This window comes from Physella acuta, unplaced genomic scaffold, assembly GCF_028476545.2.
Source record: "Physella acuta isolate Inbredline_101_S28 unplaced genomic scaffold, ASM2847654v3 ptg000321l, whole genome shotgun sequence".
Taxonomy (NCBI): Eukaryota; Metazoa; Mollusca; class Gastropoda; family Physidae; genus Physella; species Physella acuta.
This window is the reverse complement of record NW_026731840.1, coordinates 1-14,999: the sequence shown is the minus strand read 5'-3', so window position 1 is coordinate 14,999 and position 14,999 is coordinate 1. Positions and strand designations below refer to the sequence as shown.

General features: G+C 32.7%; 1 protein-coding gene and 1 long non-coding RNA gene across 2 annotated transcripts; both read right to left on the bottom strand.

Moving 5' to 3' along the window:
- Positions 1 to 2,604: 2,604 nt before the first annotated feature.
- Positions 2,605 to 3,167, bottom strand: LOC131940535 (uncharacterized). Its single transcript, XR_009386559.1, has 3 exons — positions 3,078 to 3,167; positions 2,834 to 2,960; positions 2,605 to 2,703 (listed from the first exon to the last, which is right to left on the bottom strand). It is a non-coding gene; the product is annotated as an uncharacterized LOC131940535 (long non-coding RNA).
- An 87-nt stretch (positions 3,168 to 3,254) lies between these two features.
- LOC131940536 (multiple epidermal growth factor-like domains protein 10) lies at positions 3,255 to 12,815 on the bottom strand. Its single transcript, XM_059299198.1, has 7 exons — positions 12,745 to 12,815; positions 12,203 to 12,463; positions 11,962 to 12,088; positions 11,617 to 11,831; positions 11,250 to 11,513; positions 3,680 to 3,750; positions 3,255 to 3,338 (listed from the first exon to the last, which is right to left on the bottom strand). The coding sequence occupies exons 1-7, from the start codon at positions 12,776 to 12,778 to the stop codon at positions 3,255 to 3,257; spliced, it is 1,056 nt and encodes a 351-aa protein (XP_059155181.1). The 5' UTR covers positions 12,779 to 12,815.
- Between the last annotated feature and the right edge of the window lie 2,184 nt (positions 12,816 to 14,999).

The window sequence follows — 14,999 nt, the reverse complement described above, 5'->3', positions numbered from 1 at the left end:
TTTTCTAATACTTTTGAAGAACATATTGTTCAGTTGACTAACCTTTTTAGAAAATTGTCTGAAGTTAATTTTACTGTAAACCTGCATAAAAGTGATTTCTGTAAAGGCTCAATTACCTATTTGGGTTATCAAGTGGGAACGAACAAAGTTAGGCCCATTGAAGCTAAAGTAGATGCTATTGTAAGGTTGCCTCCTCCCAAAAATTGTAAAGAAATCAAAAAGTTTCTTGGGATGGCTGGTTACTATAGGCGGTTCTGTCAAAACTTTTCAGCTGTTGCTGAACCTCTTACTGCATTATTGAAAAAGGGTGTTGAGTTTGAATGGTCAACTAAATGTCATGAAGCTTTTTTAACCATTAAGTCATTTTTATCTAATGCTCCTGTTATGGCTGCACCAGATTTCAGCAAGCCCTTTAAACTTGCCATTGATGCTAGCAACTTAGCCATTGGCTCAGTCCTATTTCAAGAAGACAACATGGGGATTGACCATCCAATTGCTTTTTTTTCCAGGAAGTTAAATGAGAACCAAAAGAATTACTCTACTATTGAAAAAGAAGCTTTAGCTTTGGTTTTGTCCTTACAACATTTTGAAGTCTATGTCACTTCTTCAATCAATCCGGTCAGAGTGTTTTCTGACCATGATCCCCTGAAATTTACCTCTAAGTTAGGACAGAAGAATCAAAGAATATTGAGATGGTGTTTATATTTCCAAAATTTTAATCTGGAAATTTCCCACATTAAGGGTATTGATAATGTTGTGGCTGATTGTTTGTCAAGGATGTAAAATCTTATTACACACATTGATCATGTGACATGTTTTGTGGTTCATTAGGACCATACACAAGTGTCTTGTTTAGGTGACACTCACATGAATGTGAGTGGTATGAGTTTTGAATTTTTTCAAAATTTCAATCCTGTTGCATATTTTGTTTATTTTCAGGTGAACCTTACTTAAAGGTGGTTTTTGATTATATGTAATCTTCTATGATAATATGTCTCATATGACTCAGTTGATATTGTAGCTAGTCATTGAAATAAAGGTTTTACCCTGTCGGGTTTACCACTTTTAATATCCACATGGAAATATTGTAATAACCCTTTCTGAGGGATTTGGATGTATTGTTATTTTTTGAAAGGGTTACTCCCCTTTCACAAATTGTAAAAGTTTGAGTTACTTCCCTTTTGTTTCCAGGGATGTTTTCATCTGGTATTAAGATTTTGAATGGCTACATTTGTAAAACATTTTTTTTATTTCATTGCCAGATTGGTTCCTTATGTATGTTTTTGTGGAACCTATCTGTCACTTCCAAAAAGGGAGGGGATGTGACCTACTTAGGTCTAGTAATGTTTTAGTTTGACATTGTTATAATACCATATATGGTTGATGGTGCAACAACCGGGTTTTTTCCACTATCTTACTAAGAGTGTCTAAGACTCAGAAATTTTCCATCAAGATCTGATTGATTGATTCAGATCAGATGACCACCCCAACCAATGGCCACATGAGTTGAAGGTAACCTCCCCTGTTGCCTAAGTCTATAACTAGATCGCCCACAGGCGGCACGAGGCAGTCCATTCTGACCAGGCAGTCCATTTTGACCAGGCCGTCCATTTTGTCCGGCAGTCCATTCTGACCATTTGAACGTGAGAGAGCTTAAGTCCTGAGTGTGCTATGCATTCTTAAGTTGTTTAAGTATTCTAGTATTATATTACTTGTGGCCAAGTGATTCTTGATGCTATAGCAGTGTTATGTGACCTGTGGCTATTTTTATAAAGTGTTAGAATCTGTGATAGTATTTTTTCTTACGCTTTGTAAGTTGGGTTTTGTTATTTTCCAAACTAAATATTTTATCTTGTTTAACCTTGTGTTCTGCCACAACTGCGTTCACTTATTAAAGGTTGTATGCAGATTGAATGAGTTGTTAACTTCAATAGTTTCACTAGTTTTCCCTAGACATCGAAACCGAGCCCTAGTGTGTTGTTGAGTTAATGTTCATTCATTTAGGCTTTAGGTCATTTGCATATAACCCCAAGAAAGAATCCGGGGGCGTTCACCATCTATCTGGCGGGTAGATAGGTGTCCGTTACAAATCGAATAATTACATAATAATCTTATACGTACCATTACAAGCATTTGTTGAGCTGTTCTGTACAAGTCCAGGTTTACACTGACAGTTATACCCAGGCGAAGTGTTGACACAAATGGAATACACATCTTCACAGATATTGGGATCAAGACATTCGTTTATATCAACAGAGCAGTCAATAGATTGCCACCCGACTTTACAGTTACAATTCCCTCGTACACGATGACAAGAGTCTGTGTTACTTGGCTTACAAGGACAAGAAATGTTGCAGTTCAAACCATAATAAAGTCCAGTGCATTCTATATAAAGAGAAGAAAAAAGATAAAGAATTTTAATTTACACGCGACAACATGCAATCACTAGCTGCAGATGTTTTCACAATACTGTAGTCATCGGCATTACCATGAGTCCAATAAATCGCTTCAAACGAGTCGCTGGCATGCAGACCATAAACAGAGTAGCGTTGAATATGCATCGCATTTCCACTAGCTCGAACGATATCAGTCGTTAATGGTAAATTGGCAGTAGTGCTTTCCTGTCCCAATAGAGGATAGCTGGAATTGACTCCATCAAAGATCGAAACTACAGTATCAGAATATATATAGATTTTCTGAAAACTGAAAAAAATGTATCCATTATTATGGTTATTTTATTGTAAGTATTTTTATAAATAAATCTTCAGAAAAATCTCTACAAGAGACAGACACAAACGTTGACTAAAGACACACATAACGAGTATGTTGTAACCTAAAAGAGATGTTTTCATCATCCGGGGCAATTAAAGTCCAGGAACACACAACTCCTACATAATAATAATCTCCATATGATCCAGAATACAAATATCCTGGAAAGGTAGTTATCATAGGTCCACAGTCTAAAAAAAAAGGAAAAAAGGATAAAAAAGGTCTTGGTTTTAGCCAAGAAATATGCATATCTCAAAACGACTTTAAAAAAAATAATTGAGTAAATTAAGAAACTTATCTTGCATTACCTGTACAGTGTGTTCTATTTTGAAGGGCTAAACCTATTGCACAAAAGCAAAAAAAAGATCCAACTGTATTGAAACAAAAGGCGTTGTCTGCACAGACTTTGTCGTTTAGTGAGCATTCATTAAAATCCTGGCTACAGTCTGCTGATGTCCATTCAGGTTTACAGATACAGATGCCATTTATTTTATCACAGGAAATAGTTTTTTCTTTGATACATTGGCAATTGTAGTCACAGTTGTCCCCAAATAATCCATCGTCGCAAACTGTTTAAGTAGATGAACTTGATAAATTGTATTTTTATATCGAAGGAAAAACAAAAGTTGATTTCTTTTTTTAAAATCGCCAACTAAATTAATCTGCTTCTATCATTCATTTCACCAATTCAGAGGTACTTTAGAAACTTTTTAATTTTACATTTGTTTAAAATAATGTAATGAAGATTATTGTGAAAATTATTATTTTGTTATAATTTTAAACAATTTTTTGTACGTTTAATAAAACGTGTTATCTGCATGTAAAAAAAAAAAGACACATTATTTTTACACAAACCTATGCACGATGTGTTATCAGTAGATAATTTCATTCCCTTAGGACAGTAACAAACTTCTTTCCATGGGTCGATGGATGTAACAGCACAAGCATTTGAACAATTTTTTGTTGTACACGAAATCTGATCTTTAATAATTTAAGTTTAACATATTTTAATTTCCAACTGCAATTTTTCGTGCAACATATCTTATAATTTGAAAAGGACATTATGTTGAAATAAATACATATAAAGTTTGCATTTTTATGAATAAGTTGTGGTCATAACTTACATGTTACGTGTACATTTTCAAGTATAAAGTTACAACTTAATTAAATATTCTAACCCGATAGCAAAATTTGTCAAGAAACAAATCCTGATCTATATTTATCAGAATTTGGTTGGTGCAGATTGCAATAGTGTGTGCAATTTTATAGTTATAATTACATAATTATCCCGTTGTTATTCGAATTCAGTGGCGTAGGGGGCGCGTTTATAACAACTTTTTAATATAAAAATATAAACACACACAGACACAGACACGCACAGACACACACATACACACACACAGACACAGCCTTAGGCACACACAGACACACACAGACAACCATACATACACACACACCCATATATATATATATATATATATATATATATATATATATATATATATATATATATATATATATATATATGCAAATAATTTGGATCCTTTAATATAGGAGCTTTCGCGTTACAATATAACTAATTTTCTAAACAACAGCTATCTCTTTCATACGTAGGCTATACGAAGGAAAGTTTTTACTGGGTTCTTACGTTAAGGTCCGAGATTAGGACATGAAAACCAAACAACCATTGTCCAAAGCGGGGCTTTGATCGTAGGAACTTTGGCCAGAGGTGGTTTGACCATAAGTGCTTTGTCCAAAGCGGGGCTTTGACCATAGCTAGGGTTTGACCACAGGAACTTATGCAAGTTGAAAGTATTTAAGTATACTACGCATATTATATTGAATGATTAAACATAAGAAAATGATAATAAGCTTGATAAACCGGGAGTGATCTCCCCTAAACTTTCTCGAATATTCTTATATAACACTACGTGGGATGGCAACTCGGAATATAGACATGATTTTTAATTATTTAAACTTTTAAAAATAGAATAGAATCTCGTAGAAAAAAGAATTGCGCACCAAGCGAACGCCAAAACAAAATGTACATAAAAGTGCGGAATATTATTGGTACTTTATAAATTTACATGCGTTTTTTGAGAAATTGGAAATAGCGTAAATTACTACTTCCGGTCAACAGAAATTACTAAAAAATTGAAAGAAGGTAGAGAATTAAATCTTTTACTTACATTCTTACATTTGAAATTTCATTTGTCTATCTGAAATAGTACTCAAGTTATATGCTTTTGAAAAATTCAAAGTAAAAAAGTACCACTTTTACGTTATTTCCGATTTCTCAAAAAACGCATGTAAATTTATAAAGTACTAGCCGTCCCGGCCAGGCCCTGCTCTGGCTTCTGTGAAAAACCTTTCTGTTAAAGACCTCTAACTGTGTGTTTAGTAATCATCATAAACCCGGCATTGCCCACCCAAACCACAACCAACCAAAACCAAAACAACAAAACGCAAACATAACGTTAAACACAATAAAAAATTCAAACGAAAACAAAAACCTAACAACAAACCCAACCACAACCACAAACACCAATACAAACACAAAGAAAAAACAAACGAAAAAGCAAACGAAAACAAACCAAATCCAAACGCAAAACCAACCACAAACACAAATACAAACACAAACCCAAATAAAAAAACACAAACGAAATCGAAAAAAAAGAAAGAACAAAAACGAACCAAATCAAAACGCAACCACTAACGCAAACCCAACCTAAACACAAAGAAAACACTAACGCGAACATAAACGCAAAGTGCTCAGAGTCTAGCCCGGGGCGGAATCGCCCGTTTCAGCTTAATAAACGACAATAGTACCTCAACTTATTCATAGTATTTTGCACTTACTTAAACGAACGTATGCGCCAAACCGAACACGGGAGGCCCGGGGCCCCAATTAGCACCCTGTCTGGGCGCCAGAGGACGCCCGGGTTCGATTTATCGCACTGTGTAAAGCGAAATTAAACACCATAGCGCTTACAGGATAGCCCAGGGCGCCAAATTGAACCCTGGTGGGGCGCCGGCGGACGCGCCTATTTAAATTTAATGAACAATTATAATACTCCAAGCTTATCCGTAAAATACCTACAACATTTGCACTTGATCAATCCCCGCTAATTATGTAATTATTTTTTCCAAAACAAAGTAATAAAAAGTATATTCTTGTCCACTAATGCAATGTTTTATAAAGGGAAGAAATTTTGTTTTCCTATTTTATCAAAGGGAAGTAAGTGCTAAAGGACTAAATATAAACAATTTTCAGACACAATTAGAATTTTTGTAAAAGATGATATTTTTTAAAAAATTGTGTTTAATGTACATGCCGACAATTATTACTATCAGTTTGAAAAATGAAAATTGTTTCCCAACACTTTCAGTATTAATTTATTTTTTAACTCATAAATTTAGACCATAAGCAGTATAATAATCTAACACTTAAATCCATGGAAGTATCCACGACAAACTTATTACAAACATACAGAATTGAGCTTTATTTTATAAAGTACTAATACTATTGCCGAACAGACACATCCACTTTCATCACACCCTCCCCGCCCCTCAACCTCAAGACCCCAATATCAAGTTTACACTCATAACTGCATCCCCTTCGTCCGCACAACCCCCACCCCTGTGTTGAAATACTATGTTAAATACTGAAGATGATGTATTATCTAAATACATTTCTAACAACATTAATTTGACTCCCACCCCTCAACCCCCATGTCCCCACCTTGTTTCGCACCATTTATCATTTGTCATTCAATTTCCTATGGTTGCTTTTTGTGTATTGTTTCATTTATACAGCTTACAAACATTGTAAATCCATCATTTGTTTCTATTTTAGTATTATCATATATGTAAAATTAAAAAAAAAAAACGAAAAAAACCCCCATAGAAACACACGAACTCACACGCTGTATGTAGACAATCAATTGCGTTCAGGTCACGCAACATTGCTCCTGATGTGTGGGCCACCGTACCCAACCAATCCCCACCCCCTTTCAACCCATGCCGCTATGACTCGCTCACCCCACTGATACAGTGCAACATTCTGACAAAATGGCACAGTTTTTTTTGTAAATTTTATTATTGTATTAATTTTTTATGCTGTCAGTAGGGACAAGTTCCTTTATTTTATACATTTGTTGTTTACACATGTATCACTTTAAAAAAAAAATGCGAGGCATTTGAGAAGTACATTACTAAGCAGAATACCCTTTAAAATTTAGTATGTGAGTATGGGGGATTCTTTCCTTTTTTTTGGAAGTGATCAAAAAGTTAAACTGTAATCTGGAAACGTTGTTATATTTTGTCATTTGTTATATTTAACCTCTTATATTGTTACCCTTTTGGTTATTCTTTCGATTTGTACATATCAATTTAACTCCAACATATAATTTGCCATTATGTAAAGTATTATCAACCTACCAGTGTAAAATATGTTGTAATTTGTTTTATGGTAAATAAAAAAAAAACACTAATAATATTCCGCACTTTTATGTACATTTTGTTTTGGCGTTCGCTTGGTGCGCAATTCTTTTTTTCTACTAGATTCTATTCTATTTTTAAAAGTTTAAGTAAACAAAAATTATGTCTATATTCCGAGTTGCCATCCCACGTAGTGTTATATTAGAATATTCGAGAAAGTTTAGGGGAGATCACTCCCGGTTTATGTTTTAAAAATATTCGCGTTATTTACCACTTTTGATGTAAACTTTTGGGTTAAAACCCGATGTGTAGCTTGCAACCTTTAAAGTCATCTACCACTTCTTAAAGCCCTTGGATACAAAAAGTTCGATTGAACGAACAAACGAACGAACGAACGAACGAACGAACGAACGAACGAACGAACGAATAAAAAAAAATTTAGCGAGCTAAGTTTATGTACATGTAGCCTCGTTTTTTGAGACATCAAAATAATACAAAACGTAAATTAACTAAAATGATGCAGTTTGTTTTTCCTTTATACTTGTAGGACTACTAAATAGATCTAAGTTAATTAAACTTCCGGGGGGGCGGGGATGCGGACACTGGTTAAAGTGTATATCCGCCTAAATCCGTCAATAAAGAAATGAAAGTATGTTTGTCCGTTTGCCCTATATGAATTACTACACCATTTATCCGATAGCCTTAAAACTTTGGGAAGTTGAGTATACTTCTTTGGAGGTTCCTGTGGAATTTTTAAAATTTCTCACGGGCGGCGCCCTAGCAGAAAGAGATGCCATACGAGTGCCATGACCCCTTTGGAAGTTGATGAGAAGGTTTTGAGAAGAAAAAAAAACAATAATTTTTTAAGTGTGATTTTCCCGCTGAGCACTATGTCCCTATTGCGAGCGCCCTCCAATGCCAATGACACTTGAGCTGTCACCGAGGCGTGTTCAATTTCACTAATACAAATTTTTTTTATTAATGTACGCTCAAAGCTTTCATACAGCTCGCTCAGCTACACATGAGCCGCTGTGTGGATAAACAAGAGCCCCCAACAACTTTAATTCAAGAAATGTAGCGCCTGCTTTGTTAATATATAAATAAATTCGTTTTGGAAAAAAAGGTCACATGGTCTCTGTTATTATTGCGTCAGGCTTTCTTCTGTGATCGCAACAAAGTGCGTGTTGGGTACGATAGTATATATATATATATATATATATATATATATATATATATATATATATATATATATATATATATATATATATATATATATATATATATATATGTTTGTATGCGTGTGTGTATCTGTAAATTGTTTTGACGGTGTAGCTGCTTCTGTTTGCATAAAATAGGCTTTATTAATAAAAAATAAATTGAATTAATGATTTCGGTGTATAATGATAAATATATTCATATTCAATTAACCGATGTGTTTATAACTTTTTAAATTCTGAAAAGCCATGACATTCGATAGCCAGCGATTTAGAATAAGAAATAATATTATATTAATATAATATTATATAATATTATTTAAACAGAAATAATATATTTTTGTATTGTGATAATATATGGTTTGAAATAAATATGCAAAGAGATAGACCTTTTATATACATAGACTTCATTTTTAAAATATCAGTTAATTGTTTCTGAACTTAATTAAATGTGTGAAGTTAGTTATAGAACTATATCCTAATATATAAAAGACCATGTGCGCACTTCTCTCTCTCTCTCTCTGTCCGCAAAATATTTTTGCCGGATATCACATCAGAATCTGCAGCGATATATCGAGAACTTGATACGGAATTTCGTTGAAAATAATATGGTAGATGTTTTAAATGTATAACCACAATTTTATTTTAAAAATAAAAATAAAAAATAAAGGCGTATTCGAATGTAGAAACACAATTTTAATTATGCAACCGGAAAAGTGTTTATACTTGGGACAAGAACGCATTTAACAATGACGTCGCTTATTGTTTACACTAAAAGAACACGAAACTAATGACGTCATCTGCCGAGTTTAGAATAAAATAAAGAAATGAACTATTTCATTCAAATATGATTTAGAGCTACGTACGCTATGAAATGTAAACAATACGATTTTTTCGGCCTAAACTTTTATAAGTTTTTAATTTAAATGTGTCGGATTTTTAGCTAATTAGTTATTTCTTTGCTTTGTCATTAATATCGTTCAGCGTGTAATAATGCGCATTGCGTTTTGACCAATATCTATTTTACAAATTATTTTTTCTTAAACAAGTACAACATTTTAAAATTAAAATATATAGGCCTATAATTTACGTGAAACATGTGCCGATGGCTAGTTTGACAATAAATGAGATTTTCTTTATTTAATTATTTTACTATTGATTTTATCGTTACGGCCTTAATACTCTCTGGGTTTTTGTCATTCATTTTATTGAAGTTTGAGAGAAGACAGTCCAGCCATCCTTACTTTTACATTTAAAAAGACAACTTTATTAACAAAAAAAATCAACAGATAATACATGCGAATTGAAAACTGTCAAGGGCATTACTATAATATTTATTTCGAAAGCTTATGATTTTATTTGTTTAATAGGGTTTATACTAAAAATGTAATTTTATAGGTCCTATAAAATTTTACACAACATTTTATAATGATGAATATATTCATATTCTGTATATATTCTCCCCCCCCCCTTCCGCGTTAAGGCGATGTATTAAAATTTTGTAATGAAATAAACAAGATACTCGGCACGTTTAGAATAAGAAAATTTTCTTTAGGCCTAGGCCCTAACGTATTACAATAAGATAGTAGAAATCAAATTTTTAGTATTTTTTTATCATAGTTTGATTAATAAACTATAAATAAACCGGGAGTGATCTCCCCTAAACTTTCTCGAATATTCTTATATAAAAAAACAGGGAATGGGAACTCGGTCTATATACATGATTTTTAATCCATTTTAAATACTTAAACTTTTGAAAATAGAATAAAATCTCGTAGAAATACGAATTGCGCACCAAGTGAACGCCAAATAAAATATGCATAATAGTGCGCAATATTATTAGTATTTTATAAATTCACATGCGTTTTTTCAAAAATTGGAAATAGCGCAAATTGCTACTTCCGTTCATCGGAAATTACTCACAATTTGATAGAAGGTAGCGAATATTAGATCTTTAACTTACATGTGAAATTTCATTTATCAATCTGAAATAGTACTAAAGTTATAGGCTTTTGAAAAATTCAAAGTAGAAAAAATACCACTTGCGGTTATCGGAAATCGCTCAAAAGTTGATAGGATCTACGTTTTTAATATAATAATTATATATGAAATTTCATCAACCTAGCTGATACGGTACTCAAGTTATCGTGTTTACACACACACACACACACACACACACAGAGAGAGAGAGAGAGAGAGAGAGAAAGAGAGAGAGAGAGAGAGAGAGAGAGACAGACAGACACACATACACACATACATACGGACAAGATTGCAAAACTATGTTTTTCCGACTCAGTGAGCCCTAAAACGTCGAGACTTGCAGAAATCTCGATTTTTGTTTTGCACGATTACAATAATTTCTCTATACTTCGTATATACGAGAAAGTTAAAAAGGGCTAACTGTTTATATAGAAGATGTTTATTTTTAAAAATAACAGTTTGAAGTTCCCTGAATATTTTTATCAATCGTGAAAAATACGCTAAAGACTTTGTAAATTAAAGGAATCGAATTTTTCCGTTAAGATAATATCTATTTTAAGATCCAATAAATCCCATGATTGAGTTTCACAGTTGAAAAGATAAAAAAGAGAGTCCGTTATCATTGACACTGTCAATATTATCATTAAATTTTACGCAAATAATAGTGTTTGATCGGTTGGACAAACAGACAATATTTTGAAATTTAATGTATTCAACTTCATTTTCGTAAACCGACAGAGGGTGACTACAGTTTGAATAATTTCTTTACGATGTCTGCTTAATTGTTACTTATTTTTGTGTGTTTAAAAGTAGAATCGAATAATTACATAATAATCTTATACGTACCATTACAAGCATTTGTTGAGCTGTTCTGTACAAGTCCAGGTTTACACTGACAGTTATACCCAGGCGAAGTGTTGACACAAATGGAATACACATCTTCACAGATATTGGGATCAAGACATTCGTTTATATCAACAGAGCAGTCAATAGATTGCCACCCGACTTTACAGTTACAATTCCCTCGTACACGATGACAAGAGTCTGTGTTACTTGGCTTACAAGGACAAGAAATGTTGCAGTTCAAACCATAATAAAGTCCAGTGCATTCTATATAAAGAGAAGAAAAAAGATAAAGAATTTTAATTTACACGCGACAACATGCAATCACTAGCTGCAGATGTTTTCACAATACTGTAGTCATCGGCATTACCGTGAGTCCAATAAATCGCTTCAAACGAGTCGCTGGCATACAGACCATAAACAGAGTAGCGTTGAATATGCATCGCATTTCCACTAGCTCGAACGATATCAGTCGTTAATGGTAAATTGGCAGTAGTGCTTTCCTGTCCCAATAGAGGATAGCTGGAATTGACTCCATCAAAGATCGAAACTACAGTATCAGAATATATATAGATTTTCTGAAAACTGAAAAAAATGTATCCATTATTATGGTTATTTTATTGTAAGTATTTTTATAAATAAATCTTCAGAAAAATCTCTACAAGAGACAGACACAAACGTTGACTAAAGACACACATAACGAGTATGTTGTAACCTAAAAGAGATGTTTTCATCATCCGGGGCAATTAAAGTCCAGGAACACACAACTCCTACATAATAATAATCTCCATATGATCCAGAATACAAATATCCTGGAAAGGTAGTTATCATAGGTCCACAGTCTAAAAAAAATGAAAAAAAGGAAAAAAAGGTCTTGGTTTTAGCCAAGAAATATGCATATCTCAAAACGACTTAAAAAAAAAATTGAGTAAAATAAGAAACCTATCGTGCATTACCTGTACAGTGTGTTCTATTTTGAAGGGCTAAACCTATTGTACAAAAGCAAAAAAAAGATCCAACTGTATTGAAACAAAAGGCGTTGTCTCCACAGACTTTGTCCTTAAGTGAGCATTCATTAAAATCCTGGCTACAGTCTACCGATGTCCATTCAGGTTTACAGATACAGCTGCCATTTATTTTATCACAGGAAATAGTGTTTTCTTTGATACATTTGCAATCGTAGTCACAGTTGTCCCCAAATAATCCATCGTCGCAAACTGTTTCAATAGATGAACTTAATAAATTGCATTTTTATATCGATGGAAAAACAAAAGTCGATTTCTTTTTTTTTAAATCGTTAACCAAATTAATCTGTTTCTATCATTCATTTCACCAATTCAAAGATAATTTAGAAACTTTTTATTTTACATTTGTTTTAAAATAATGTAATGAAGATTATTTTGAAAATTATTATTTTGTTATAATTTTAAACAGTTTTTGTACGTTAAAAAACGTGTTATCTGCATGTAATAAAAAAGAAAAAATATTTTACACAAACCTATGCACGATGTGTTATCTGTAGATAATCTCATTCCCTTAGGGCAGTAACAAACTTCTTCCCATGGCTCGATGGATGTAACAGCACAAGCATTTGAACAATTTTTTGTTGTACACGAAATCTGATCTTTAATAATTTAAGTTTAACGTATTTTATTTCCAGCTACATGTTTTTATGCAACACATCTTATGATTTGAAAAGGACATTACTTTAAAATAAACACACCTAAAATGTGAATAATTTTATGAACATGTTTTGGTCATAGCTTATGTGTTACGTGTAAATTTTCAAGTTTAAAGTTACAACTAAGTAAATATTCTCACCCGATAGCAAAATTTGTCAAGAAACAAACCCTGATCTATATTTATCAGAATTTGGTTGGTGCAGATTGCAATAGTGTGTACAATTTTATAGTTATGATTACATAATTATCCCGTTGTTTTTCGAATTCAGTGGCGTAGTTAGGGGAGGGCAGGTGTGTCGGCCTCCAATGGCTGTCCGTAAGGGGGCGCCAAAATAGGTAGAAAAACTATTTTAAAAAACCTCATTTTAAGCTAGGGCATTGAACTAAAAACACTGAAAGTTAATAAAGTAAAGGACTACATGGCTCTATACACTGATTTAATTGTATTCTACAGCAAAAAAACATACATGGATATTGACTAATAAAAAGCACCGTCAATCTTTCCAAATGAGGGGGCGCCTTTTTAACAACTTTTTAATATAAAAATATACACACACACAGACACAGACTTAGGCACACACAGACATACAATGCCAACCATACACACACACACACCCATATATATATATATATATATATATATATATATATATATATATATATATATATATATATATATATATATATACATATATATATATACATATATATATATATACATATATATATATATATATATATATATATATATATATATAATACATATATATATATACACATATATATATATATACATATATATATATATATATATATATATATATATATATATATATATATATATATATATATATATATATATATATATATATATATATATATATATATATGCAAATGATTTGTATCCTTTATTATATGAGCTTTCGCTTTACAATATAACTAACTTTCTAAACAACAGCTATCTCTTTTATACGTAGGCTATACGAAGGAATGTTTTACTAGGTTCTTACGATAAGGTCTGAGACTAGGACATAAAAACCAAACAACCATTGTCCAAAGCGGGGCTTTGATAATACGGACTTTGGCCAGAGGTGGTTTGACCATAAGTTCTTTGTCCAAAGCGGGGCTTTGACCATAGCTAGGTTTTGACCACAGGAACTTATGCAAGTTAGAAACATTTTAAATATACTACACATATTATATTCAATGAATAAAACATATATCTATAATAATAATAAGCTTAAAAATGCATCAAAAATAAGAAATTAAAATAAACTTGCTTTATTTAATCAAAGCATAATGAGATCTCTTAAAGAAAGTAAGGTTTTTAAAAATGTCGGTGCTGTTTAAAAGCTTAATTTTATAATATTCTTTAAAAAAATATTCGCTTTATTTACCACTTTTGATGTAAATTTTTGGGTTAAAACCCGATGTGTAGCTTGGAATCTTTAAAGTCACCTACAACTTCTTAAAGCCCTTGGATACAAAAAGTTCGATTGAACGAACAAAGGAACGAACGAACGAACGAACGGACGGACGGACGAACGAACGAACAAACGAACGGACGGACGAACGAACGAACGAATGAACGAACGAACGAACGAACGAACGAACGAACGAACGAACGAAAGAACGAACGAACGAACGAACGAACGAACGAAAGAACGAACGAACAAATGAACGAACGAACGAACGAACGAGCGAACGACCGAACAAACGAACGAATGAACGAACGAACGAACGAACGAACGAACGAACAAAAAAAAAAGCGAGCAAAGTTTATGTACATTATGTAGGCTCGTTTTTTGAGACATCAAAATGATACAAAACATAAAAATTTACTAAATGATGCAGTTTGTTTTTCCTTTATACTTGTAGGACTACTTAGTAGATCTAGGCTAATTAAATTTCCGGGGGGCGAGAATGCGGACACTGGTTAAAGTGTATATACGTCTAAATGTATAGAAATGAAAGTATGTTTGTCCGTTTGCCCTATATGAATTACTTCGCCATTTATCCGATAGCCATAAAACTTTGGGAAGTTAAGTATACTCATGTGGAGGTTCCTGTG